Source organism: Balaenoptera acutorostrata, chromosome 14 (assembly GCF_949987535.1).
Source record: "Balaenoptera acutorostrata chromosome 14, mBalAcu1.1, whole genome shotgun sequence".
In the NCBI taxonomy this organism is placed as follows: domain Eukaryota; kingdom Metazoa; phylum Chordata; class Mammalia; order Artiodactyla; family Balaenopteridae; genus Balaenoptera; species Balaenoptera acutorostrata.
In genome coordinates this window covers 52,212,300-52,226,609 of record NC_080077.1, presented here as the reverse complement: position 1 = coordinate 52,226,609, position 14,310 = coordinate 52,212,300, and the positions used below count along the sequence as shown (strand labels likewise).

General features: G+C 36.5%; 1 protein-coding gene across 4 annotated transcripts in view; it reads left to right on the top strand.

Moving 5' to 3' along the window:
- AFG1L (AFG1 like ATPase) overlaps nt 1–14,310 on the top strand; it is a 232,073-nt gene that overhangs the window by 148,059 nt on the left and 69,704 nt on the right. For all 4 annotated transcript variants that reach the window (XR_009005237.1, XR_009005236.1, XR_009005235.1 and 1 more), the window contains exon 8: nt 1,396–1,478. Coding sequence is in view for 1 of the 4 variants with exons in the window: in XM_007198446.2 (XP_007198508.2) it covers nt 1,396–1,478 (83 nt within the window). In the remaining 3 variants the exon portion in view is untranslated. The remainder of the gene's footprint in view (nt 1–1,395; nt 1,479–14,310) is intronic.

Here is a 14,310-nt window from a genome sequence, read left to right as displayed (position 1 = left end):
GGTTCTGGAGCAAGTATTCTAGCCAACAAGAAAGAAGCTGCCTCAAATGTCACATCAGATATTATTGTATAGCATCATTTTCACCATAGCCACAGGATTCAAGTGGGGAGCACAGACCCCACTTCTTTTTTTTTAAATATTTATTTATTTGGCTGCACCAGGTCTTAGTTGCAGCACGCGGGATCTTTAGTCATGGCATGCGAACTCTTAGTTGCGGCATGTGGCATCTAGTTCCCTGACCAGGGATCAAACCTGGGCCCCCTGCATTGGAAGCGCTGAGTCTTAGCCACTGGACCACTAGGGAAGTCCCTAGACCCTACTTCATGATGGTTAGAAGATCAACGTCACAACCTGTTGAGATGGAGACATTACTGCAGCCATCTTTGGAAAATATAATCCACCACAATTACCTTAGCTTCCAAATGCAGTTTTTCATTAATAAAAGTAGTAAAGTTGTTAAAATACGGTTTTTCCTCATGAATTTTCTTAATGCAATTTTTATTTCGAATGAAAACAAAAAGGTCAGCCTGTAAATGTTACTTGAATTGTTCTGAGAACTCTTGCTTACCACTGTTCTACTGGAATGAGTGTGTGTGTGTGTGTGTTTGTGTGTATGTGTGTGTGTGTGTATCTTCCCAAAAAGCCAGCTGACCAGCATAGGTGTAGTAAAAGTTCATTTGCTTCCATAGTAAGAATTTTAAGGGGTGTGTGTGTGTGTGTGTGTGTGTGTGTGTGTGTGTGTGTGTGTATGGGAGTTTCCATGCATACATGCACCCCAGAGGATGGAAAGGAAAGAGTAATTGGGAGGAGACAAGGACAGCAGTGGCACAGGACCATTCAGGTTGAATGGAAGCATTCATAGCAGGAAAGAACTCTGAAGACATTGATGGCTAGAGAGGGAGCTAAGGAACAAGGGCAGTGGCTATCATTTAGAAGTGAAGGGCAGGTATACCTATAGCATCACTTTAGTATGATCATTCAGTTTAAAATGTGGATGCTAATGTTCTGATGCAGCTTTCTTAGACTGTCTGTCTCCCATTGTGATGCTTAAGACCTATGAGTTATTTTTTCTGATAGCCTCCAGCTTCTCACTTCAGAGTAATGGAAACTGGAATTTTAAAAAATCTAATGCAGTTATTTGGGGAATTTGCTGACAGCACGGTTTTAGCAAAGTTTGAGGAAGGCATGCTACAAATCTTAATTTTATTAAACTGATATTTTTTGGTTTAATATATGTTTAATATTGCAACATTTATGATTCTTACATGAGTTCTATTGTTTTGTCCTAAACTCATTATTTTATTGAGGAAAATTTTAAAAAAATAGGATAGCAGAAAGATTATAATTCTAAGCCACCATTTGTTTAAAAAGATATTTTATGTGTTTGGATTGTAGGACTACTGTAATACGGTCCAGCTAGATTCTGGGATAGATTATCGGAAAAGGGAACTTCCTGCTGCAGGAGAATTCTACTACCTGTAAGTTTTTTTTAAATTTTAATTTTCTAAGTTTAATATCTAATAATTAATCAGGAAAAGATGAGAAAAATAAGCAGGGTAATTATTAGAAAATGAAAGCCTAGTTCTAAAGCCTGTGATTTTTAAAATACAAAATGTTATAATGTTAACTTCTTTAAACTGTGTTTTTTGCCATCCACATTTGCATGATTTATAATGTGTGATTGGAGGAAACCCTAATTAGTTTTTTGGGGAGGAGTGATGACAGATGGTTAGAAAGTAATGAGTATCCTTTTTAAGAAACTCTAGTATTAAGAGAATATCTTTATTGTGCTCAAGTAATTAATTATTTGTGGACATCTTCTAACAAATGTGTCATTTCTGTTCCCTGAAAATTGTTTTATTTTGTCAATCTGTTTGTATTTATCATTGTTGATTGACTTCCATACATAACTATGTAAAATATATATACACAAGTACAACTGGATATATTTTGTCTTTTAAAAGCTCAGACTCGGGCTTCCCTGGTGGCACAGTGGTTAAGAATCATCCTGCCAATGCAGGGTACACAGGTTCGATCCCTGGCCCGGGAAGATCCCACATGCCACGGAGCAACTAAGCCCGTGCACCACAACTACTGAGCCTGCGTGCCACAACTATTGAATCCCGCATGCCTAGAGCCCGTGCTCTGCAACAAGAGAAGCCACCGCAATGAGAAGCCTGCGCACCGCAATGAAGAGTAGCCCCCGCTCACCACAGCTAGAGAAAGCCCGCACGCACAGCAACGAAGACCCAACACAGCCAAACAAAAAATTAATTAATTAATTAATTATTTTTAAAAAACCTCAGGCACTCCTGAGTAGGAGCAATTTTTAATAATAGATGTGTTCAGCATGTGTAGTTAATGCTGAAAAACAAATATAGTTTGTTTTAAAATGTCATTTGTGAGAACCTGAAAAGGAAAAAGTGCTTTACAAATGCAAAGTGTTGTTTAGTGTATGCTGCTAGTGTTGGGCACCTAGTGGGTTCTCAGTAAATAGGTCTGTCTAAGGGCTAATTGTGATTTAACTCAAAGGCATGTTTCTGCTAATTTAAATTTTGATGACAACGTGCATATGAGAGGTTCAGAAAAGTTCTTGTCTCTGCCACCTTGTAAGCAGAAGTACTTTACTGTTTTTGAAGCAGAAATTAGCTAGAAAAATCACATAATTAAAATTGCATACTTTACAGTGTACCAAGGGGACTGTTTCAGTTTATTATTCAGATTCTGATGATTATTATAGGAGGTTCTTCATCTGCCCTTAAGTACTTTGTCTTTAAATACTTTATAATTTTGAAAAATCCTTAGAACACTTTTTTTTCTGCTTTAACTTGGACTTTTTCCTCTCCATTTCTTTTATGTTTGTGCTTTCTGGTCTTTTTATTTTTCTGATATTCACAAGATTTCCCTGAAGCTTTGCTACCTATTTCTTGATATGCCAGATGTATGGTACTTAGAAATTAATTTATTATTATTCCTTTTATTCTTTTTCAAATCCTTGTTCCTTGTTTTCCCACAAAGTATATCCTTATGTGGAAGAATTAAACATTTTCCTAAAGGGGAGTTCCTTCAATAAAGATGGTTGCCTGACTCTAAGTCATGAAATTTGTTTCCAGGTGCTAGAGAGGTCTTGGTGGAATTTACAGGAGTTGGAAAGGCAGCTTTTGCTTTAGCAGAGCCACTTTCTCTCTGACCTACCCTGTGTTGCCTCTTCCTCTTCCTGAAAAAAGTAATACAGTTCTAACACATGGAAATTCAGGTTTGTACTTTAAACAAGTACTGGAGGAAATCAGAATCTAACAACGTCCCAGAATCCAGAAAACTAGAATCTACAAAAGCTACCGTGGAACTCTAGAATGGCTTTCTTTTTTTTATTTTTATTTTTAAAAATTATTTATTTATTTATTTATTTTTGGCTGTGTTGGGTCTTCGTTTCTGTGCAAGGGCTTTCTCCAGTTGCGGCGAGTGGGGGCCACTCTTCATCGCGGTGTGCGGGCCTCTCACTATCACGGCCTCTTTTGTTGCGGAGCACAGGCTCCAGACGTGCAGGCTCAGTAATTGTGGCTCACGGGCCCAGTTGCTCCGCGGCATGTGGGATCTTCCCAGACCAGGGCTCAAACCCCTGTACCCTGCACTGGCAGGCAGACTCTCAACCACTGCGCCACCAGGGAAGCCCTAGAATGGCTTTCTTAAAAATATGTAAATTCTTTAACCTTCAAGGAAAGTAGATTTTTTAAAAAATTTTATTTATTTTTGGCTGCATTGGGTCTTCGTTGCTGTGCACAGGCTTTCTCTAGTTGTGGCAAGTGGGGGTTACTCTTCGTTGCACTGCGCGGGCTTCTCATGGTGGCTTCTCTTGTTGCGGAGCATGGACTCTAGGCGCGTGGGCTTCAGTTGTTGTGGCACGCGGGCTTCAGTAGTTGTGGCTCGCAGGTTCTAGAGTGCAGGCTCAGTAGTTGTGGCACACAGGCTTAGTTGCTCTGCGGCATGTGGGATCTTCCCAGACCAGGGCTTGAACCCGTGTCCCCTGCATTGCAAGCGGATGCTTAACCACTTGGCCACCAGGGAAGTCCTAGGAAAGTAGATTTATTTATGAATTTAACATCAAAAGAGCTTTATCATAATCTGATAATCAAGAATATAGAGCCTGGGGGCACACCTCAGAGGGAAGGCAGATATGTGTGCCTGAGGAGAATTAGGAATTAAAGTCATCTCAGAAGTGGGAGAATAGTATTAGATACCCAGATGGGATGCTAGGGATGTCATTTGTATTGTTTCAGATGAGCCCTTGAGTAGAACTTCTTTCATGAAAGAGTAAAAGAAAAGTTCCTGGGGTCATGTTAACATTTCTAATTTAATTAGGTTTCGTTTTATCTTGTTCCTATAGGAAAACATTACTTTCCCCTCTATAACAGATTTTAATGTGCCATGCTATATATTGCCCTATTAAAGCATGTATTTCTCTTTATTACCCTCTGCCTAAACATCTGGAATTGGTTCCTGAATATACAAGTCCTGACTACTCCCTTTGTCAATCTCACTGGCATTCCAACTAAAAAAAAGAAAAGCAAAATTCTAGCTTCCCTCTAGGGGAACATCACGCACTATCTCAGAATTTCATATATGCAGAATCCCATATATGATCTTTAATTAAATAGAAATAGTCATTAATTCAGTATTTTATTAGTCTAACTTTCCAAAAGCCAATCTAAAATGTCCCAAAACGTAATTCATATAATATCAAGAATTACCAGAGATTTAAAAAACTGCTCCAAATTTGACATGGAACAATTTCTATAGTTCATAATATTGTCTGAGTTATACAAGAACTAATTCATACAAGCCATTGTATGTTTGTATGTAATCTATTTCAGTTGTAGTTTTATATCACATTAAATTTAGAAATCCTAGAGTACCTTTATAAATAAGTTCCAGTTGCTTTTGGTTCATCCCAAGAAGTTTTTAATCTCACATAAAACTAACTCAAAAGAGAATTTAAATTTAGCATGTTGTAAGCCACAGAGCTTGAGTGCAAAAATCCAAACTTTTGCATAGATTAAAACATCCCATGGTTCTCCAGTTTTTCATTCTGTGGTAACTGATCTCCCCAGAGGTGAGCACAAAGTCATTTTCTTACTGGTTTCTTGGTGGATTGGGCTCAGTAAGATTCCCCATGAGTGGACTATGGTTTGCCAAAATCCATACAGCTCAACCAAACATTGGGCTTCTTGTTTGCACTTGGGCGGAGACTTGGACCAGCAATTTATTGTGAATTACCTGGTGTTTGCCAAAGGAGGCCCCATCCCATGCCTTCCAGAGAATTTAACTGCTTCAGATTAGCTCTCTGCTATGGGGCTGGTGACACTAGAGGTTATCATTTTATATATGCAACAATGAGCATCTCTTTTCTGACAGGACGCACCACTGCTGAGGGGTCCATGGGTTGCTGCCCCAGACCATTTTGCTGTAAATTCTGTGAAGGGTTATGTTTTCCTGGAGAGAGGAGGTCAGGTCACCTTGGACTCACCCTCACTCTCTGTCTTTTTTCTTTTTCATTCAGGAGCTGAGTAGTGCAGGTTCTTTTTTTCTACTAAAAAGAAGGAAGGAAGGAAGTTGGGGAGAGGTTTCCTATTCAAACACCATATCTCCACCATACTCACATACAAACACCCTACCCCCAACATAGAAGCCATGGCCTCAGTGGAATATTTTAAACTGAACCAAAAGGGGTAAAGGGAGGTGTTGGGCTTTGGATTTGATTTTACCCTACTTATGAAGTAATAGCTTTGCCTGTATTATTTCATGAATGCTGGCAGAAGACACAAGAAACCTGGGTCAGAGACAAAGGATTTTAGTACTCTAGGCACAGATAGCATGTTGAGTCAGTTCCCTCCTTGCTCCCTAGTCCCGTTAGGGAAGGGAGGAGGAGTTTTGCTGAGGGCGCAGATGGATGCCTGCATAGGCAGTGAGTTGTGTTACAGGAGAGGAACTCTGAGTTTGGGGAATGTACCAATTTATAGTCAGAAGTAAGCAAGCCTGCTTTTTTCTCAAGGGAGACATTGCCTCATCCCTCAAGGTTTCTCTCTGCAAATACACCTTAAGAAATTGTTAAGGCCTTGCATTCTTGGCATACTTAGCAAGAATGTGGGTGAGTGAGAGACCCAGGGATAACTGTCTCTCCTCACAGGGGACATTTATCAGACTTTTAACCTTAAAGAAGCCAGACTTTCTCCCTTTATTTCATTTGGCTCCTATCCACCAAAGTTATCCACCACTTCAACAAAATTATATCTGAATACGTTATTCAGTTATTTAATCCCTCAATTAAATTGTCTCAAGACCATTTCAATTCCATGTATATGGGGACTATGGATCATACTGAAATGATGAAAAATATATGTTGCAACTTTTCAGACACAGCCCAAATAGTCCCGTATTCGTACCTGGCTAACATAGTACATGTATTCATCCATCTTTTGAACAGTTTTAAGGAATTTCTTCTTAAATACTTTTACCAATGGAAACTTCATGTCTCAAGTACTCTTAATTTTCCACTTGGGAAACATCTATTCCAAATAGGAAATGACTTCTAAGAATATATCTTTGAACACCATTTTTTAAAAAAAGTTTGCTGGCTAAAAACACACAGCTTCAAGGTACAGCTCTGTCTTAGAAGAAAGGTCTGTGAAAACAAAGACTGGAACTCATGCATGTTACAACTTACTTCCCCACAATTAAAAATTTCTTGTTTTTTTGCCTGTGATATTCCCTACACATACTCCCCTGCCCCCAACTGGGACAACCATTGATGAAAATTTAAAACATTTCTTAGCTTGTTTGTCATATCTTCTCATGCCTAAAACTTTGACAGAGATCTGTCTTCTGCCTGGAACGTTGCCACCTTCTGGTTCAGCAGAGTCTCTAGGGCATCTTGGGACCTTCTCCTCATCCCCCATCATTACCATTCCAGTCGTTTCTGCCCCAGACATTGGAATCTGCAGTTTCAGTCTTAGTTTTTCTCACCAGAGTACCAGCCGAGCCATTTCCTGTTTCAGTTCCCACTGAAGAACCTCTGAAACACCTGCCAATAGAGGCAACTTGAAAATTGTTAAGTCTGGCTCCCTTCCTTTTATTTTTTAAATTTTTATTTATGTATGTATGTATGTATGTATGTATATGTGTATATATGGCTGTGCTGGGTCTTCGTTGCTGCCCATGGGCTTTCTCTAGTTGCGGTGAGCAGGGGCTACTACTCTTCGTTAGGGTGCGTGAGCTTCTCGTTGCGGAGCACGGGCTCTAGGCACGCAGGCTTCAGTAGTTGTGGCACGTGGGCTCAGTAGTTGTGGCTCAGAGGCTCTAGAGCGCAGGCTCAGTAGTTGTGGCACATGGGCTTAGTTGCTCCACAGCATGTGGGATCTTCCCGGACCAGGGCTCAAACCCATGTTCCCTGCATAGGCAGGCGGAATCTTAACCACTGCGCCACCAGGGAAGTCCCCCCTTCCTTTTAGACTGTGATTTATTTCAGTTCCATGGACTAGGCTGCCCAGGGTCCCTGCATAGGTTAGGCTGTGTGCATAACCCCATTGAAACACTTGATCTCTGGTCACCTACACCAAAGTTTTTATGGACTGATGCCAAACGTGGGCCTGCTATACTTTCCCTTCAGTTCCCTGAATTCTCTCATGTATCTTTTAGAGTCTTCTACATTCATATCAGTCCTACTTCTGACACTAGTGCATGGTGTCACAGTGGAGCCATGATGGTATTGAAGAGAAGATACCATACAGGTAAACAATATGAAATTTATTTAGCAGCAAAAGATACAAAAACGTATCCATATGGAGACAGTTGAGTAAAACAGAAGACAACATAGCATATTCTCATTGGAAGTTTAAGTTTTTCTGGCCTGTGAAGCTGACATATAGCACCTGATCAGGACAAGGATCCCAACAGGTCATGTTTATCATTCTTGGGTGAGTGGTTTAGAGACACTCTGGCTATGTGCCTGCCTGCTCACCAGGTACAATTACCAGGTACAAACCCCAGGACATGCCTCAATGTTCACTGTCAATCAGTGTGAATCAAAGGTCAGTTTCCCATTCTTCAACAAGACCAGACTAGGCCTTCCCGAAGTCTGTTCCTCAGAGGGAGGGGTACAGGATTTCTGCCTCTGGCAATTAGAGAAACTGTCTAGCTTCATGAGGTTCAGGCTGTTGATCTGGTTAATTCTTAAGTCTGGGGAAGGGAAGAAGACCGTTGGGGACATTTTTGACATTTACAGATTAAATTTTATTCTTAGCATCATGACACGGAACATATAGGTTTATCTACTTAGTCATAAGCATAGTCAAAAACTAAAATATTTACAGATAAAATAATACAATGTATGGGATGTGCTTTAAAATAATCCAGGATGGGAGAATTAAGGGGAGGTATAGTTGAAACAAGATTGGCCATGTATTGAGTGGGTGATTGTTACATCAGGTTTATTATACTATTGTCTTTACATGTATACATGTGTGAAATTTTCCACAATAAAAAGTTTTTTTTAAAAAAGGTACAAATCTTCTCTATTTTTTTTTCTGATTATGCTAGCGAGAGTTTTATTAGTTCTATTCATCTTCTCAAAGAAACAACTTTGTTTTATTCTCTCTGTTGCTTTATGTTTTATATTTTATTGATTTCTTTTCATTTTGTCGATAGTTTCCTTTGCTGTGGAAAAGCTTTTAAATCTAATTAGGTCCCATTTGTTTATTTTTACTTTTATTTCCTTTGCTTTAGAGGACAGATCCAAAACAATATTGCCAAGATTTACGTCAAAGTGTGTTTGGCCTATGTTTTCTTCTAGGAGTTTTATGGTTTCTGGTCTTACATTTAGGTCTTTAATCCATTTTGAGTTTATTTTTATGTATGACATAAGAAAATGTTCTAATTTCATTCTTTTACATACTTTGCCTATTTTTAAATTGGGTCATTTGTCTTTTTATTGTTGAATTTTAAGTGTTCTTTATGTATTCTAGATACAAGTTCCATGTCAGATATATGATTTGCAAAAATATTCTCACATTCTTTTTTTTTTTTAATTTTGTTTGGTGTCCTTTGAAGCACAAAATTTTTAAATTTTAATGAGGTCCAATTTATTTTTTCTTTTGTTGCTTATGCTTTTGGTGTCACATTTGAGAAACTATTGCCTAATCCAAGGTCACAATGATTTATGCCTATGTTTTCTTCTAAGAGTTTTATAGTTTTAGCTTTTATATTTAGGTATTTGGTTAATTTCAAGTTATTTTTATATGTGGTGTGAGGTAGTGGTCTATCTTCTTTCTTTTGCATGTGGATATCTAGCTGCCTCAGCACTATTTGTTGAAAAGACTATTCTTGCCCTACTGAATTGTATTGACCCCCTTTTTGAAAATCAACTGACTGTAAATGTAAAGGGTTATTTCTGGTCTCTCAATTATTATATTCCATTGATCTATTTGTCTAACTTTATGTCAATACCACACTGTCTTGATTTCCATAACTTTGTTCTAAGTTTTGAAATTAGGAAGTGTGAGTCCTCCAACTTTGTTTTGTTTTGTTGGGTGTTCAAGATTGTTTTGGCTATTCTGAGTCCTTTGAATTTCCGTATGAATTTTAGGATCAGCTTGTCAAGTTCTACAAAGAAGCCAGCTGGAGTTTTGATAGGGATTGTGTTGAATTTGTAAATCACATTGGGGACTACAATATGAAGTCTTCAGATCCATGAACATGTAATGTTCTTTTCGTTTTCTAGGGCTGCCATACAAAGTACTGCTAACTGATATCTTAGAAAGCAGAAATTTATTCTCTCATTCTGGAGGCTAGAAGTCTGAAATCAAAGTGTTGGCAGTTTGGTTCTTTCTGGGCAGTATGGACAATGTGCTCCATGCTTCTGGTGGAGTTCTTTGGCTTGTAGGTGCATTGCTCTAGTCTCTGCCTTTAACTTCATATGCTATTTTCCGTGTGTGTGTGTGTGTGTGTGTGTGTGTGTGTGTGTGTTTCCAAATTTGCTCTTCATATAAGGACACCAGTTATCATGTTAGGGACAACTCTAATCCAGTATGACCTCATCTAAGCTTAATTACATTTGCAAAGACCCTATTTCAAAATAAGGTCACATTCACAGGTATTGGGAGCTAGTACTTTAACATCTTTCTGGAGGACACAATTCAACTCATAACAGCTGTCTTTCCATTTATTTTGGTCTTCTTTAATTCCTTTCAACAATGTTTTATAGTTTTCAGTGTATAAAATTTGCAATTCTTTTGTTAAATTTATTCATAAACATTTTATTCTGTTTTAAACTAGTGTAAATGGAATTGTTTTCCTAATTTCCTTTTTGGTTTGTTCATTGCTACTGTATAGCAATGTAATTGATTTTTAAAAAAATCTTTATTGAAGTATAATTGCTTTACAATGGTGATTGTAATTGATTTTTGTGTATTGATCTCATAACCTGAAACCTTGCTAAACTTGTTTATTAGTTCTAATAGTTTCTAGTAGATTTCTTAGGATTCTCTAAATATAAGATCATATCATCTGGAAATAGAGATAGTTTACTTCTCCCTTTTCAATCTGAATGCCCTTTATCTATTTTTCTTGCCTAAATTTCCTGTCTAGAACCTTCAGTGAAATGTTGAATAGAAGTGGTATATTCTATCATAGAGAGTGGACACCCTTGACTTATTCCTGAGCTTGGGGGAAAGACTTCAGTCTTTCACCATTAATTATGATGTTAGCTCTAGGTTTTTCTTAGATGCCCTTTATTAAATTAAGGACATTCCCTTCTATTCCTAGTTTTTGAGTGTTTTTATCATGAAGGGGTGTTGGATTTTGTCAAATGCATTTTCTGTTTCTATTGAGATGATCATGTGGTTTTTGTCCATTATCCTATTGATATGGTGTATTTTATTAATTGATTTTTGGATTTTAAATCAGTCTTGCATTTCTGGGATAAATCTCTCTTGCTTGTGGTGTATAATACTTTTTAATATATTGCTGGACTTAGTTTGCTAGCATTTTGTTGAGGATTTTTGTGTTTATACTCATGAGAGATATTGGTCAGTAGTTTTCTTTTTGGTGGTGTCTTTGTCTGATTTTGCTATCAAGGTAATACTGGCCTCATAGAATGAGTTTTGAAGAGATCCCTCCTCTTCTGTTCAGATTATATCTTTTTTCTTGAGTTGGCTTCAGTGGTTTGCGTCCTTCTAGGAATTTGCCCATTTTATCCAAGTTATCTAATTTGTTGGTACACGGTTGTTAATAGTATTCCCTTATAATTCTTTTTATTTCTATAAGGTTGGTAGTAATGTCCTTTCTTTCATCCCTGATTTTAGTAATTTTAGTTTTCTCTCTTTTTCTTAGTCCATTTAGCTAAATGTTTGTCCATTTTATTCAGTTTTTCAAAGAACTAACTTTTGGTTTTATTGATTTGCTGTATTATTTTTCTATTCTTTATTTCATGAATTTCCACTCTAATCCTTATTATTTCCTTCCTTCCACTTGTTTTAGGTTAATTTTATCTTTGTCCACGGTCTTATGATAGAAGTTAGGTTGTTGGTTTGAGATTTTTCTTCTCTTTTAATGTAGGCATTTATAACTATAAATTTCCCTATATAAGCACTACTTTTGCTGCATCTCATGAGTTTTGGTATGTTACGTCTTCATTTTCATTGTCTCAAAGTATTTTCTAATTTTCCTTTAGATTTCTTTTTTTGACCCATTGGTTATTTAGGAGTGTGCTGTTTAATTTCCACATATTTGTGAATTTCCCAAATAACTCTCTGTTACCAATTTCTAATTTCACTCTACTGTAATTGGAGAACATTCTTTGTATAATTTCAATTCTTTTTAATTTATTTAGGCCTGTTTTATGGCCTAGGATATGATCTTTCTTTGAGAAGGTTCCATGTGCATTTGAGAAAATGTATATTCTGTTGTTATTGAGTGGAGTGTTTATTTAGATGTCTGTTAGTCTAATTTGTGTATAGTGTAGTTCAAGTCTAATTATTTCCTGTTGATCTTCTCCCTAGTTGTTCTATCCATTGTTGAAAGTTGGATATTGAAGTCTCCAACTATTACTGTTGAATTGTCTGTTTCTCCCATAAGTTATGTCAGTTTTTGCTTCATGAATTTTGAGGGCTCTGTTTCTAGGCACATATATATTTGTAATTGTTATATCATCCTGATGGATTGATACTTTTATCATTATAAAATATTCCTTTTAGTCTCTAATAACATTTTTGTTGTTGTTTTAAAGTCTGTTTTGTCTGATATTAGTAGTGGTTGCTTTTTTCACAGTGTATCTTTTTTTCATCCTTTTACTTTCAACCTATTTGTATCTTTGAACCTAAAGCATATCTCCTGTAGATAGCATATAGTTGGAACTAGCTTTTTTATCCAGTCTACCAATCTCTGCCTTTTGATTAAATTGTTTAATTCATTCACAAATTATGTTATTATTGATATAATTGGGTTTACATCTGCTCTTTTATTTTTCATTTTCTTTATGTTTCATGACTTTCTTGTTTCTCTGTTCTTCCTTTACTGATTTCTTTTACATTAAGTGAATATTTTTAGTGTAATATTTTCATCCTTTTAATGATTGTTTTCCATTATATTTTTTTGTCATTTTTTAGTGAAGAACTTTTATCTCTATGAGAAGTATAAAGTTTCATTCAAACTGAAATGTTGTCTCAAATTCAAAATGAAGCATTGCATGTTGCTATATGTTTTGATAATTAAAATATCAGTAATGGTAATGAATCTTTACCCTAAGACCACCTGTAGGGAAAAGGTCTCTATGGTGGGAAAATATAGTTGATTCTCAAAAGTAGATACACAGTAGTATCTTTGTCATAAGAACTCCTGTTGATATTTTATCAATGAGTAAGGCTCTGTGACATTGCAATCTTACAACTGTATATTAGTAAAATACAACAGTAAGAGTTTTCTGCTTTATGTATTATAGGGCGTTTTCTGCTTTATGTATTATAGGGCATTATAGGGCATCAGGTAGGCCATTTATTATGTCTCTTAAAAATCACAAAATTGTCCTATTTGACATAATTTAGTTGTACATTTAAATATTAATTAATCTTATATTAACACAAGGACTGCTGAATTAAAAATTAATTTCAAGGATTTGAAACTATTTGAAACACCACCTAAAAAGTGGGAAAGCAGCGAAAGAAGTCCATCTTGTATATATTTGGGTATCAGTTTCCATCAGTCAGCTCAGCACACCTTTTATCTTATATTCCTTTATTGAACTGTAATTTGACAATAGCATGTTACAGTGTTTGTTTTCCAGCAGGCCAGACACAACCAGAATAGAGCTGGCTCACCATTTCCAGCTAAACACATTGACAAAGTATTCAATTACATGACTGTACTCATCTAGTAAAGTATAAATAAGCTATATATACAACATGTACATGAGTAGATAATATATATACTTATACATATAAAAGTACAGAAGAAAGTTGCTAAATTTCCTTAGAATTCTTGTCTTGTTATTTCGTCTTCAAATATATCACATTTATAACTAAAAATCTTCAACATAAGTAAAGCTGATCCGGCAGAAGTCCTATATCTTTAGTTAGTTTTGCTGTGTACCTTTTTTATACCTATTAAAACTCCCTGGCCTCTCTTTCTGAGGTGGATGTGACTATCTTCTTCACCTAAAGAGGATTTAGAGATTCTTACTCTCCAGCTTCTTCTTCATTTTTATTGTTGTTGTTTAAAATATTTAATCATTATAGCCTTTCTGAAATTTTATGAAAAATAATTATTTTTAGATCTACCAAGTTGCAATTTTACATGTTACACCACTGATTTATTTGGGGGGAATGCAATATATAGATTTAGTAGAAATTTTATGTAGAGTTTGGGGCTGAGAAAGGGGGAGGTGATTAAGGTCTGGAATTTGAGAGCTAAAGGTGCTAGATCCCGCTTGCTGCATTATGCATAGGTCAAGATTAATGGAACCAGTTAAGTTACTCTCCAGGTGATTGAGAAGGGTGGGAAATTTAGAGACTGAAATGGATCTCTGAACAGTCAATTAAGCCTTTGAGTGATTGAGAAGAAGATAAATACTAGGACAAAATCCATCCTAACAACTGGTTCTGTTATGTAAAACAAACCTAAAGTATTTGAAATGCAACCAAGTCCGTTTTATATTAAGGCGAGTATAAACCAACTTAATCTTAGACCTGCCTCCAGCCCCAGATTATGTTTGGTATGAGCACAAAGAGCTGTACAGCATGAATGCACAAGGAATCAGTAGAGTGA